The sequence below is a fragment of the Tachypleus tridentatus genome, chromosome 7 (genome assembly GCF_004210375.1).
Source record: "Tachypleus tridentatus isolate NWPU-2018 chromosome 7, ASM421037v1, whole genome shotgun sequence".
NCBI classification, from domain to species: Eukaryota; Metazoa; Arthropoda; class Merostomata; order Xiphosura; family Limulidae; genus Tachypleus; species Tachypleus tridentatus.
In genome coordinates this window covers 59577988-59594124 of record NC_134831.1, presented here as the reverse complement: position 1 = coordinate 59594124, position 16137 = coordinate 59577988, and the positions used below count along the sequence as shown (strand labels likewise).

The window sequence follows — 16137 nt, the reverse complement described above, 5'->3', positions numbered from 1 at the left end:
GATTTGAGAAGCCATGCCTCCAACCCATCCAATATCAGATCCGCTTGGAGGTCTTTTTCAACATCAACATCAGTTGCTCTCTGACTTCTCCTTTACATCTATGTTCCATGGAACTCTTAGTTCACTGTGCTTTCTCAGCTTAGTCACTTATTACTTGTGAGGTGATATTGCTTTTGGGATGTGGTCTTCCATGACTGCTGTAATTCCTCTCAGTTGTGCCCATATAAGATCTCTGCAGTGGTTAATTCACAAACCATGGAACCTTGCTTGGTGTTCTCTTTCCACCAACACTTCCCTTCTTTTTTCTATGCAAGACAATCTACTGTGGTGGCTGGGCAAAACCCATACGTCAATGGGCATGTCACTTTCTTCCCTGCATTTGGATATACATCTGTTCATGGATGCATCCTTTCATATATGGTGGACTTTGGTCAATCACCAGGATACTTTGGGTTGTTGGTCTTTGGATAAAACTGTCTTGCAGATCAATGTTCTTAAAATTCTAGCTGTTTGTTTGTCATTACATTACTTTCTTCTTGCCATTCAACAGTGCTTGGTAATGGTTCATTCAGACAACTTTACAGTGGATGCACATATCAACTACCAAGAGGGAACCTGGTTCATAAATCTATGTTTCTGGACACTGGGTCCATGCACACCATCACATTCATTTTATGGCATTCATGTGCTGAGTGCTGTCAATCTAGTTGTGAACTGTTTGTCATTACCAGACTGGATATATCCCATGGAGTTGTCATTAAATTAACTCATTTTCAGGGATCTTTGCTATTAATGGAGTTCTTCCCAAGTATATGTCTTTGACACAGGTCTCAATATGAAGTTGTCCCTCTTTTGGTTACCTGTTCCATATCCACAGGGTTTGACAGTCAACGTCTTCAGCTAGGATTGGTTACACAAATACCTTAATATGTACCTTCACATACAGTTGTTCCATAGGGTGATTTCTCTGATCCAATTCTTGTCATGCTTTTTTGGGTTGCACCCTATTGGCTATCTTGGTTTCCAAAGTTACAACATCTACTTCTATCACCAACTGTCCCTCTTCCTCTTTTTCATTTTCATCAGTCTCTATCCCTTGCACTACATTCCAGTCTCTCCATCATGCATCTCCATGTCTGAATTTTGTCCAGTCTTTAACAAAAAGATCCAGTTTTACAGGTAGAGTAGCTTTCTTGTTAGCTACTTCCATGAAAGTGTACCAACACAAATGGAAATCTAGTTGTACAGAGTTACTAATCTTACCTAATGATTCAGTCACCTGTTTATATATTGTTGAAATCAATATAAATTTTGACATTTTTATAATTTTAAACTTGATACTAAATTGTACTTGATTTTATGTTAGTGATCATGATTTGTACCCAAGTGTTAAAATATAATTTGTTTCAACACTTAAAACTTCCTCACAAGTAAGTGGGTAGCTTATTTTTTTAAAAGAATTTTGAAATAGATTTTTTTTTCACATGGACAAAAATTTATGGAAGTGCAGAGAAGGTAAAACTGTGTTTGTATAGTATTTTGATTCCACATGGCTTAGTAATAGTCCATAACTAAAAATGAGGTTTCTCTAAGGAGGTTTTAAACAGAATGATGGGTTAATCATAATTTTTCTCTCTCTTATACCAAATTACTGTATTGAATGTTTATAAAGATTGGCAAATTATTTTGTTCAGAATGAACATAGTGAAAATTATTGGTCTATTAATCCTACCTAATTATGTAAGACTACTTACTACATTAGCAAAGATTTTTATTTAGCAATAAATTGGCCATATTGTGATTTTTGTAATAACAGTGTACTAGTTTTATAGCTAATGAAGTTAGTGTTGGAATGTTTTTTGTTACATAATATGACCTGTGTATGTGTTTGTAGATTGCAGTACATAGTACACTCTAAAGTTGCAGCCTTCACAAAACATTTGAGACATTTTTCACGTTTGTTTTGATTCACTATTTGTTGCACATTATAAAAAAAAAAGCTACTTGTTTTTCATAAAAATTGAATGTATGTGCACAGGTATGTGATTATTCACTTTACATAAACCAACATTGATAATTTGAAAAAATATAATTAACATGAAACTGAATAGGAAAACCATAATTTGTTTTGTGAAACATGTGTACAAACAAAATGCTAAGTTCTGTTTGAGTAGTTGTTTTATTTTTGTATTTTGTTTTCCTTTTCAGATATTTGAAAAAACAGTCACGGATTGGATAGCAGTATGGTTGAAAACCCTACTATTGTATATTGTTAATTACTCAACAAATAAGATACACTGCATGACCAAGATCATTATATCAATTATATTAATAGCAAGAAATGTATAAGTAAAATAATACTTATTCTAAAATTGTTATAAACTGTTTTGTTAAAAGACAACATCACGATAAGTTGCTTATATTCTGGTGATATCAGACTCTGTTAGAGAGCAAGGTATGCTTTAGAACACTGAAATTGCTTTTACTAAGTATCAAGTATTTGAATATCAAGAGTTATTTGAGAAATATGGTGAGCAAGTATATCAGAAAACCTTTATTTGCACTGAACATGACTGTAGAAAGAGCTCATCTTCAAGTTTTAAGATGAAATGATGCATGGTTACACATTTAAGAGACTGCCAGTTTAACTGAACGGTTTGTGAACATTACTTTCATCATAAAAGACAAAAGAAAGTACCATCTTTAAAGTCCCAATCCTGGTAGTTTTATATAAGCTTGTAAAGATTACAATAAGTAGTACACATCAGCTGTATCAGCCTGTGAACATCAAACTTCCTATGCAATGTGAGACTTAAAAACTTGTTTTGTGAGTTTTATTACAAGGAAGAAATCATGAATCACCACCTGAAAGGTCACTCAGGAACACGGACATTAAAAGGCACTAATGAAAGAAAATTTAAGTGTGAACAGTGTGAAAGGTCCTTTTTCACACGAAAAGATGTTAAGCGCCACATGGTTGTTCATACAGGCATCAGAAATTTTGTCTGTCATTTGTGTCCACAAAGATTTGGACGAAAAGACCATCTTATTAGACACATAAAAAAGAGCCATGGGGGGAAAATGCTCTTCCACTGTTGATTCAATAAAAGATGTGACAGTAAAAGTTGAACAAGGCTCAAGTACATCACAAGGAGGTTCTATGTCTACATCAGGTATATTGTGTGGTTCAAGTTCCATAAACTCCTGTTCTGTTGGTCCCACTGGAGATACCAATCTTTCTTCAGGGATTCCATCTCAAGAGCAAATATCTGTTGCTCAGGTAAAACAAGAACCATTTTATTCTGCACCTGTAGAAGGTACTTTCCTTACTAGTGGAATTAACCCCATCCATATACGTCAAGAAGAAGGTAATTGCAGTATACTACCATCATGCATCTCCTCAGTATGCTTCTCTCTCCCTACCTCTTGTAACTCAGGGATGCCTCATTTCCTCCCAAATAGCTGCTTTCTTACTACAGTACCAGGAACTTCAAATTTTTTTCCTACACATTCTTCAGAATCTGTATTACCTTTAATGACATCAACTACTATTCCAACCTTCTCGCCACCTGTGTCACTAGACATGGGTAATGCAGCACTACCTCATTTTAATCAAGCATTTCATTGATTGGTAATAATGAGTTTTTTGAATATATATAATTTTTTGATACGATGGAATGTTAGTGATTTTTATGCTCAATTCAAAAGCTGATTGGAGAAAACTGAAAGAGGGGATAAAGTTCAGGTTGTGTGTATTTTGTTTTTAATCAGTTTGTTTATTAGAATTTTGTTAACTCAGGACAGTATGCTGAATGTGTGTGTATTGCTGAAAACCTCTTATGTCGCTAACAGTTTGCAAATACATGGCACAAATTATTATTTGAGAAGTGTAATTCACTTAGCAGCTTATCTAGATTGAAACAATTTAGTAGGTTATATATACCCATTATCCAGAACAGTGTTTCTCAAACTTTTCAGCACAGAATCTCCTTATGCACATACTAAAATAAAACACATTCCCATACGTACTAACTTTAGGGAGCACTAAAAATATATAGGTGTTACTTTTCATACCCAAAGAATGAAATAATTTTGGAGAAGAGCAAAAACAAAACATTAAGCTCCCCCACTACAATATAAGCTTACCATTAGAAACAGTGGATAAGTAAACAAAGAAAAGAAGAAAATTAGTTAGCTTTTATAGAAATTGAAATAAAGTAACATTTAGTAAGCATCAGATAAATGTTTTCTTTCTTTCTTTCTTCATCTGTCAACAGGTACTACAGTTTATTGAGCATGAAGTTTCAAACTGAAAATCTTAGCATGTTGCTGTACCTGTTCATATTTGCTCTGTTTTCTGGGTGATGGTTTATTTATTTGTAAGGAACTTTAGAAGAAAAAAAATAGAAAACTACAGTATAGTAGTGAAGGAGAAGGCATGGCAATATGCATAATTGTAATGGTTAAATATGTATTTTTGAAGTCAAAAGTTTTGGAGCTACTAGAGGTCAAGAACACTGATCTTTGATAATGAGATAAGAATGATAACTTTTACTAACACAGCTGCCTTGATTTTAACATGGCATTACAGATTCTTCATTCTATTCCATGAAACTCTGCAAGGTGTACCCCGGAATTAGAAATATTGTTCTGCAGAAATCATGTTGTAATAATTGTGCTATTAATTTTTTCATTTGACCTTTATTTCCATTAATGTAACTATATCCTATTAGTTTGATAGCACTTCCAAAAATATTAGAAATAATGTAAATTGTTAAATTGACGTTTGTCTTGCATTTCTATTGTCTTATAAAAATAGTGTTCAGTGTTACTTAGGTTTATTATTTTGTTGTTTCATTGGTTTGGTGTAGTTTTAGTTACACCATAAAAGACACCAAGGAGTGTTATAAAAGCATTTGGTTACTACCAATATTACATAGTTTATTATAACTAATATGACAAGAAAATGCTTTGTTAACTGTAGTGTTTCACTGATTGTGATCTAATACTCGCCAACACTGAAATAATGGCATTGCCATATACAGTTTTGTATATATACACACACATTTTTTGCAAATTTGTATATAATTTTCCTACATCACAGTTTTGTGTCGTATCTCAAAGTGTGAATCTCTTAATATTTAGCAACATGTTTTTGAAGTGCCTTTATTTGGCTAAGCAGCTAGTAGTGTGTAACTACCTCAACGTTGCATTAGTGTTTTTATATTTTTACTTTTATATGATGTGATTTAGTGTAGGATGTGTTCTTATACTGCTTGTGTGAGTGAATTGTAGAGAACATTATAGCCCTTTGACAGATTTCCAGTCTATACTTTTATGATGATTTTTTCTTTGTACTGCTGTATATTATAATTGAACATTATATAAAATGGCATTTGTTTGTTTTTTTTTCAGCTAGAGATAATGCAGTTTATTTCTCATGCATATACTTTCAAACACTTGTGAAAATCTAATAGCAGAGAGTTGATAAACCAGTGAAGTGTACAACACTCATTAACTTACGTTGGTGTAATCTGTATTCTATGAAGAAATTTATGTCTCATAACATATTTAATATTCTATTTCAATACAATGTTTACTGATTCTACCAATTTTGTATACATTTAAAACATTTTTCACTTTTATTCACAAATTAACTGTGTGAAAGTAATGGATGGATGGAATGAATGAAATTTTGGTAAATCTGAACTTTGAATCACATTCACTTTTGTGTCTTTTGCACACAATTGCTGAGATATTTTGTAGTTACAGACAGTTAATGATTATGCTTCCATATTTGATAAAGTTTGAATAAATATCAGTACACATGGATCAACTTTGAAATTGAAATTACACCGGTGAGAAGTGTTTATCATTTTATAAATCTATAAAATTAATAGTAGTAGTAAACATTTACAGCTTCTCAAAAATATGAATATAAACTGTACATCTTAAAGGGCTATACTGTTCTTGTTTTTCTGCTATTTTTTATACCTCTTGATAAAATATCTACCTCTCTTAATATGTATTCTTGATAAATTCTCTTCCCAACCAGTTTTGTCAGATTGGCATAGAATTACATTTGTGTATGTATAAAGTATACATACACTTAGATATGTTTACATGTTAACGGGTATGTTACAAGTTAATGTTTGTAGTGTGATTCAACTAGCTTGAAACTTGGAGAAGGAAATGTACAATATTTTTGTCTTTTTTAATTAGTTTATGTTTCACACTACAGTTGTGCATATACTTTAATGTGTGTTTTTTTTATATGACCAAATTTATAAATTTTTATAGCCATACATTATTTTAGTTATGATGTGGCCTTGTGTAAAGTCAGCCGAATATACGTAAATGTTAGGATTTCTTTTCTGCATATTTCATTCAGTTTAAGTCTTATTAACTGTTTATGATTTAAATATCTGAATTTTAAGGAAGGGAGATTTATTTCCTTAATCCGGTGAATGTTGTGTATGTGTAAAGGACTTATTTTAAAATCATCCACCCAGAAGTGTACTTGCATCTAGTTACTATAAAATGTTAAAAGTAATATAAATTATTGTTATCAATATAGGCTCTTTGACTTCGTTATATAGTGGTTGACAAGAACTTGTGGGTATATTTTTCTAATAGCAGCAGTATAAGGTTTAAAGCTATGAGGTGGTGAGAATCCTAACAGACCTGGAATTCTGTTGGTTGAAAGAAAGTCGTGAAATATTAGATTTTTTATACATACAGTAGTTTCAGGACAGTTAAATATATGAATTATTTTAAACAAGTTAGAGAAAACTTCAGAGAAATATTTAGAAAAATACAAGGTAACATGCATGTTTCTGAAATTTATATATGATTGTTTTTGTATTGAAATATGTATTGATATCTGTGTACAAGTGTAATGTTTCCTATATCCAACAATTTGGAAGATGGAAGCTCAGGTGTTTATTCATTTTATGCACTGTACTAATTATGAAGTGTAATTTCTAATTAGTCCAAACAACTGAAGTGTTGTAAATGTACCCTTCAGATATTTTTCTTTTATACCATTGATCTGTTTGATTAGTAAGCTGTTTAATAAGAATTTTCAGTACCTTAAAATTTCTCGTTAATTATTTAGATAAATAAGTTAGTGACATCAATACTATATTTTTCTGTTTGATATAAATATAGATTAACTGTGGTGAATTAAATTTAACTCCATACATATGGTATATTAAGTATGATGACACTTTACAGTTACATAATTAACTGTATGGTATATTAAGTATGATGACACTTTACAGTTACATAATTACTCATATTTGATGTTTGTTCCTTTCAGTGATTACTAGACCTTAATTCATTTTCAAGGTAGTAGATTCAGGTAAAAGAATTATTTTTTTAATGTACAAGGCTCGTTGTTAAGTATTAAATTACAAAGTTGGATATTTTTTAAGTTTTAAAATAATATGAATAATATGCATGTTGATCTCATATTTTTCATGATAGTTGTGAAATATTGCATCTTTCAAAAGGTTTAATGTGATTGGTTTATTCATATAATTTAAGTCATTCTCTTATAGAGCAAAATATACAGTGAAACTTTAAAACTGTTGTTTCTGTTGTGTAAATGTATGTATGTAAGTCAAAATAGTTGATTCAAATATGTCAAAATTTAAATATGCATAAACTATCCTAATGGCTTTCTATGTTTCTTTACATGGACCTGTGTGAATATTTCAATTTTGAATCACAATGCAAAGACCACAACCAAATCTTAGTATGGATATTTAAAATGTATTTTTTGTTTGTATTTTTAGTCTTCATTCTTTCTTACAGAATTCAATAACAAATTTCAGTTCTTGCTTTAACAGTCATTATTTGTTATACAAATGAATGGCTGTAAGCCAAAGAGTGTTATAAAACAAGAACTTGTATACTACCTTATAATTGCCTTTTAAAGTGACTTAGCTGTATTTAAACAATCTGATTTCTTCAACATTATTCAAAAAAAAAAAACTTTTGTTTTCAGTCTGTTATCCAGTAAGCAAAAAGTTAACCTACATTTTAAGTACATATTAGAGGATTTTTTAGAATTGTTCTAGCTTTCCTAAAGAAGAATTACAGTCCAAAATAAATCAGTTAATTCATTTAAATTTTATAATGCTCACTATTTCTACATCTCTTAAGTATGTACATACAGACAAATCCAAGAATGAACAAAAGTAGACATTTAATCATGCATTAAAAGTTATGACTTGGAGATTTTTACTTTTCAGTTCCAAAGTATTGGAGTTTGTTTTTTTCATTTATTGTAGACTTTTATTGTTGTTTAATTTTTATAACAAAGCAAAAATATCCCGACCACTACTTTGTCATATTCAAGTCAGCCTGAAGATCTATGGTATAGGCATTGTTAACACAGGGTATTTGCTGATACAAGGTGGTTTATTTATTACACACTACCTTCATTCCAAAATTATTAATGATAGTATAAAATGCTTGTTTTAAAAGAAATTACCTGTAGAGAAAAATTAAAGTATAATATTTTTTCTAATGTACAGATAGACTGTAACAAAAATATTTGCATGACTCCTATTCAAAACTTAAACACTCAATACTTGTACTGTTATTCTTGAAGTCGGACAGTGTATGTGCATTTAATATGATCCTCTTTTAAATTACTGTATATGAAATATATTTTAAACCAATACTAGTATACTTGTCATATTTTATAGCTATTATTATAGAAATCTCAGATCTACTTTTCATGGGATATATTAGTGAATTATTGAAACATGTAATATAAAAATATTGATTTTTATATACTGTAGAATGAAATTGAAAATTTAATCAACAGGTTTTTTACTTTTATACACTACATATTTGATTTTTATTGGGTAAATTCCAATCTTTTTTAGTAAAAATGGAATATGTCCATTTGTATAATATTCTCTGAAGAAATGTTATCTTGTAAGCGTATATAGTACATAAACAAGTAAAAGAATTTATTTTTATTTTTCACGTATATATGATGTTTTCAAACTTAAATTTATTCACTTTAATGGAAAAAAATAATTCCTTTTTCAAAGTAAGCAATGGAAACGAGGTATAAAATGTACAGATTGCATAAAAAATGTATGTATAGCACCTTTATTTTATAGCATATATAAACAATTTATAGTCAGAGAAAACAATCAATGTTTGCCCATTTATTTACTTCAAGTGATCCTTCATCAGTTTTCTGGATTTTGAGAGAATGTTTTTGGTTTCACACTGAGTCCTTGATTAGGTCTACTTTTGTCTTTTTAGATAAGTTTTAGGCAGCATTACTTTGATTGACATTTGTATACACAACATACCATCTTAAAGAGAAGTCCAGTATATATGGTTATCAGTAGGGGATTTGTAACTGATTGTGAGGTAATATTGAATTTAAATAGTGGTAGTGCCATAGCAAAGTAACTCTGAAGTATTAATTCGTTATTGAATACTTTGTATTTTATACTTTTGTAGTTTATAATAATGCTTTATGTATTATGAAATGTTTTGAAAAACCAGAGTTCAAATCTAGAGTTTAAGGATTAGATATTATTACTTCAAATATTAAAAAAAAAAGCCAAAAAGTGCTGTCAGGCTATGGACAAAGAACCTAGGGTTTGATGCATGTCACCACTAAACATGCTCTGCACTTTGTTCAGAGCTGGACAAAGCCTTTGTGGTATCAGATGCTACTGGTTGCTGGCTGCCTTCAGTTGTTCAGCTATTCCTGAATTTTAGGAGTCTCTGACCTGGCAGTTCAGGTTGGAAATTCCAAAGTTTTTTATCATTGTGTTTTCTTGATCAGTGATTTATGTGTATCCAATAGAAGTAATGTATACTTCCAATCGTGGTTTTCACTTATACGTTCTATCCGATTCCTTAGCCTCTATTTTTATATACGTAGAAATGATATTTTGTTATTGTTATTTTTTCATGTTAGTGGTGTAAATGTTTGAAATTTTAAGTGCCAAGATTATTGAAGCACATTAATGACTGTATTTTGAAAAAGAGAAAACAAACATAATATTATAAGTTGTAGTGATAGTTAACTAATCTACCTCAGTTGCTTCATGTTATAATATTTTTTCTTTTGTAGCCATGTTATGAGCCTGTCCTCATTAATTCTGAGAGGTCTGCATGTAGACAGGGTGTGTTATTTTAAAATTTCTGTAAAATTTCATAATTGTAATTTTGCAGATGTAACTGGAAGTAAAAGAGTGGTATGGTTTTAAAAAAAACTTCCAAGGAATTTCAGTAAAATGTCTTAATATCTTTTGGCAGATCTAAAGAATTTCCAATGAATTCTACCCTGAACCATCTAGGGTAATGAAAGATTAACATTGCCAAAGTTTACTTCTTTTTTTTTTTCCAAGGCTTGAAATAAATTTTCATGTAAGTTACGGACATGATAAAGTGGTACAAGGTACTTGTTATTAATTGTTGTAAGCCCATATTGTACAAACACTTGTTAATCAAACCTTTACCATAGAGGTACTTGTTAAACAAATGTTTTTACAAAAATAAATCATATTAACAAATTAAACTTACTTTTTTATAAGGTAGTTAATTATTTTGAATTCTATTTTGTAAATTCTGCCTGTCTCACCCTCATACACTACATTTTCATATTTTTAAAACGTCTTTTCTTTGGAAATCATTAAGAAAAGAAAATACCAACCCAAAACGCTACTTGATTTTTGTGTGAACTTTAGATGAATGATAGAGTATAACAACCTTATATTGTGATAATTATATGTGTGATAAAGTTTCTTGGCTTACAGCAAATTACATGTAAAGTTATTGAAGATAAAGGTTCAAATTAATAAGGTAAACAAAGTTTAATGAATGATAAAAATAATTACATAAAGCAAAACTTGTAATATATTACATACCAATTCTTTTTTCTAGTTTTAATCTCATTTAAAAAATTGCTTAAGGCATTTCATCAAGAGCATAACATACAAATTTTCTAAAACCTTTAAGTTAATAAATGTGTAACTTTAAACTGTTTAAAGTTAAGACTATGCAAGTAGACATTAATTTACAGATTAGGTATTCAAATAGGGTATTTCTTTGCACTTTGTATTTCCTTGGTTTATAAGTTGTGTATTGAAATGTTCAGAGAAAGTAGTAATTTAACACCAGAACTCAACAATACTTGTGAAATTAATTTGTGCAAATAATGAAATACATATTTTTACTTGAGAACAATGTTTTTATGTATGAGATCATGTATTAACACTACAGTATTTGTGTAATTTAACACAACCAAATGTTGTGTTTGATGGATCCAGATGTTCTCCTCCTTTAAGTGATATTTTATATATCACTTGACTGTAAAATCATTACTTCAAGTGATCATGACATTCAAAAGTAACTGGAATGTATGACAACAGGCAATATTTACATCTCTTTACAAATCTCTTTGAAAGTGCAGTGTAAATATAAATGAACGAGTTAATGGCTAATGCTCAATTATAGTTTTATAGAATTTAAATGTTAAAATATAATACTTTTATGTTGGTAAAGTAATATCTTTGTAATGGTTATATATATTTGGTAAGCATTTTACTGGCTGGTGGATCACTATAATAGGTGGTTGGTGGTTTATTATAATAATGACATAATTTGTATCAAGGCTTACCCTTATGTAAAAGTGAGCAAATTTAAGCTGTGAGCAATGATTTTAAGTAGATATACTTGTTTGATACTATTTTTCACACAAGTCTGTAGACTTTTTCTAAAAGTGTATACTCAATAAAATTTTATTAACACTTAGATTTCTGTCAAAGAGTATAATAGGTTTTTGTACACTAATATGTGTAGTTTGTTGATCTTGGGATAAAATGGATAACTCAAACTGGGAACATAAATACGTTAGAAATTTTTAAGTGTTGCAGGTTTTTTTTGTGTTTAGTATTTCTCAGAAAATACTTTGACAAAAGTACAAAGGTGTTTTTCATATTTTAACTTTAATGCATAGGAAATATGTAGATACACACATGCATATTATTATGTATTGTGGTATTTTTTTGTTTTTTGTTTGCACCATTAACAATTTTTAAAAAAGCAATAGTGTTTACTGTTAAAGCTTAGAGTTTTAGGGCAGTTGCTAGTTTGGTAATTATTGTACTCTTTTTTTTTTTTTTTTATTCTTTTGTATCATTTAACCTGCTTAATGGATTTAGTGTCTTATTGTGAAGTGTTTGATTCTCTAGTTAAAATTTTCTTTTCTAGTAATCAAAAAAATATAATTATTTTCAAATGAAAATACGTCATCCTATTTTTGAAACATTCCAGAGTAGCGTACAAATACACTCTCCATGTTTGCCAACTGGGAATATTAAGGCTCATCTGCTAATGCGTCTCTGTTAAAATCAAGGAAAATTTGAACATTAAGCTCAATTTTGCCTTCAATGATTTCAAAGATGTCTTAAAATTACAACCATTGTAAATGTAGGAAAATTAGAATTGTTTCCATAAACTTTATTTAACATCACTGGGTTGGTTGATCAGTGCTACCACTTCATACTTTTTAAAAGGTATGATAATTTTTTTGGATGTTCTGTTTTATAATACATTTTGATATGTTTTTCTTACATTTTATACTTTCCCAAAGTATCTCAAAAGTGATTTTGTTATATGTGTTGAACCTACCACAGAAGTTAGATGTGTGGTAGTTAGGTTGTTTAAAAGTGCTTAATAATAAGTGCTAGCAAGTTAACCCTTTACTTCAGTTGGTACAACACTTGCCTGGTGTGCAAAAGGTCTTGAGTTTGAATTCAAACTATGAAAAATAAAATTGAAATTACCACAAGAAAAATTAGTGGTCATCCTGTGACTCTGAAATAAGGCTTGATGATGGACTTTGTGCGAGAGGAAGAATGTGGTAGGTTGAGTTTTAAAAACTGTCTTACTTGAAAGCTCAGTTGGCAGGGCACTTGTCTGGAGTTGTGAGTGATATTTGAGATTAAATCAGAGCCAAGAAGATATTAAAAAAAAGTTATAATTAAAACATGTTTTTAGTAATGAGTGTGTTGTAATGCCCAGGTAGAAATAGTTCAAGAGTTGTCTGTAGTGAGGCATCTGCTTGTCTTGGCATTTCATTTAATCTTTCAGCTGTAGAAAGATATAAGCAAAGAATGAGCCATATGTACACACCAAATGACAGTAGTAAAGTTTTTAGTATTTTGGTGATAACACTTACAGTAATTGAAAGTGTGATAACTTTCTGTTGCTGTTTTTATACCTTGTTTTAAATTTAAAAAGTGCAAAGTGGCAACACCTGCATTAAAAGAACTTTAACTAGTTTAAAAAAACCTACTGATCATGAAATAAAGACCTGTTTTTAAATCCCACGCTTGTGCAAAATTGTTGCTTCAAAATGTGACTACATTTAGCATTTGTATAGTCATTTTTAATAATGTTAACCCATTCACTGTGTTTGGTATATATAAATATATATATATATATATATATATATATATATATGGCTTCTAAATCTTTTCTTCTGCATACTGCATCAACCCATCAGAATCAATGTTATCTGGTAAATTCATATAATCTGAATTCTCCCCAGTTTTGGTGATGCTTGCTGCTGTTGCTGTCTGACATTTTCAGGGAAACTGATGCATAGAAGGTAGAAATAATTTTTTACTGTATAGCAACAAATAACAGGATGTAGATCAGCAGCATTGGTACAAAAATGATTAATCAATAATCTTTGCTTCTGTTACAGGTGAAAGAACAAATTTAAGGCTGCAGTATTGGTACTGATACAATAAGGATTATGATACATTGAATAGCACACAAAGCCAGTTTTTAAATGATAAACCTTGTAGTTATCATTTAATATACATATTAAAAACAGTTTTAACGTATAAATATTGGAATAATTGAATTACTAATAACTACTATACATCTGTAAAAACATTTTTGCAGAAATATGTTGAAATGTACTGTTAATAGCTGCCTACTTATCTTTGGTAGTGCTAATTAGTGACTTTTAGAAAACGTTTTTGTTGTTAACAGTAACCTCTGACAAGAAGCTTTTTTATCTTTAGTAGACAGTTAACTGTTAATATTTCATCACATAGTTATCAAATTATACTCTACAACTTACAATGAGTTTTTATTTTGTTTACTCATTCTGTTGAAAAACTAACCCAGTGTACAGTTTGTAATAATCATTCTTCATCAAGTGGTCTTCACTGCAAAAATAAGCTTCTTGTTAATTTGTGCTTGTATCAAAAAGTATACTCTAAAAAATGCAGGATTAATCCATCATTTATAATCCACATCATAGATCTCATTGTTATGTGTTCTTTCTAAGGAAATCCAGCAAGTTATTAAATCTCTGGGAGTTGTTTGTTCATTTGCACTGTTATATTCACCCTAGACGCATTATTTTCAGAAATCTAACTTGTCCTTTGGTACTAGTAACCCATCTCACATATGTTTTAAGGCATAAATGTAATAGCTTAAAAATGCTCTCATAGACTAAACAATGCATGACTCATTCCAGAAGTAAGGATTTAGTTTTGGAATGAGGATCACTGGCAGGTCTAACTATATTAAAAACATTTAAGATGATACTTAAGAACCTGTTTGCAGCCTACATTCCCTGCATACATGTACGAAGTGACAGTTTACAAGAAAATTTCAAACATCACTGAAAAGTATGCTAGATTATAACTGAAACCTGTTACCTCTGACTTAATAAATTGCTAGTAAGAGTGTACTATCTTAATAGTACTTTAAAATTGATGTGATTGAATTGAATGTAATACAAGTTATGCACCATTTCTTTGACAGAAATTGTAAAGAATTAGTAACAGTCTTATACTGGTGATTTGACACACTTTTAACCCTAAAATCCATCCTACTTCATCACATTCTATTATACTTATTTTTGAAGTTGTAGTTTTGTTACTATACAAACCTATTATTCCCTTTGACAGATATATGTGTTTATATATATATGTCTGCTATTCTTAACTGTGTTATTAAAAATGTTTTGTATAACGTTTAATTATTTGTTAATATCTAGAATGTGACATGCTGTTTTGCATTACTCGAAGAATTCAGTTACTAGACATGTATTAATATATTATACTAACGGTATCATGTAATGTGATGAAATAAATTCATTCTGAAGTTATAAAGTGGCTTGAATATTTCTTGTTCAAATGTACAGAAGAGTAGGCCAAAGCATAAGACAAACTTTATCAACTAAAATATTACACACACAAAAAATCATACAACAAAATTGTATTTCTGTTTTTACTCTGAACATTAACCTTGCACATTTCATTGGTAGATGCATGTAACTGTTCGTCAGGTTTCGACGAACGTTAAATAGAAAATACTAAATTATGTTTTAGGCAATGATCAACACTTTTCCTGTCTGTTTTGAGATAATCAGAATTCCACAGATTCCACGTAGTACGTATTACATTTAAGCCTAAAATCCCTCCTGTTTCATAACATTTAATTATGCATATACTGTAACCTGTAATATTGTTAGTATATATACACTTGGGCCTGGCATGGCCTAGCGCGTTAAGGCGTGCGCTTCGTAATCTGAGGGTCGCGGGTTCGCGCCCGAGTCGTGCCAAACATGCTCGCCCTCCCAGCCGTGGGGGCGTTATAATGTTACGGTCAATCCCAATATTCGTTGGTAAAAAAGTAGCCCAAGAGTTGGCGGTGGGTGGTGATGACTAGCTGCCTTCCCTCTGGTCTTACACTGCTAAATTAGGGACGGCTAGCACAGATAGCCCTCGAGTAGCTTTGTGCGAAATTCCAAAAAAACAACAACAACAATATATACACTTGTATGTGTGTATATATAAATTTGTTCATTTTGTATAACTGTATTGTTAAAACTACTTTTATTTGTATAACGCTTAACTGTTATACTAGTTCTTCAAAGCTTGTTATATTTCACAAAATCTTACAATCTACAGGGTGACCCGTAAATCCCTACCCATCCATATGTTGTTATAAACAACATTCTAATACTAATAATGAGTTGAAGGCAGCTGTTACCGTGGCATTTGGAACAACCACCTCTGCTATGTTGAGGAAAATGTCTCACAGAACATGGCGTCGCATAAT

General features: G+C 30.5%; 1 protein-coding gene across 1 annotated transcript in view; it reads left to right on the top strand.

Annotated features, from left to right (window-relative positions):
• The window catches only part of LOC143255759 (uncharacterized), a 29146-nt gene extending 13967 nt beyond the window's left edge, over window positions 1-15179 (top strand). The window contains exon 2 of the mRNA XM_076511937.1: window positions 2209-15179. Coding sequence (XP_076368052.1) covers window positions 3071-3628 — 558 coding nt within the window. The 5' untranslated portion in view covers window positions 2209-3070 and the 3' untranslated portion in view covers window positions 3629-15179. The remainder of the gene's footprint in view (window positions 1-2208) is intronic.
• Window positions 15180-16137: the final 958 nt, after the last annotated feature.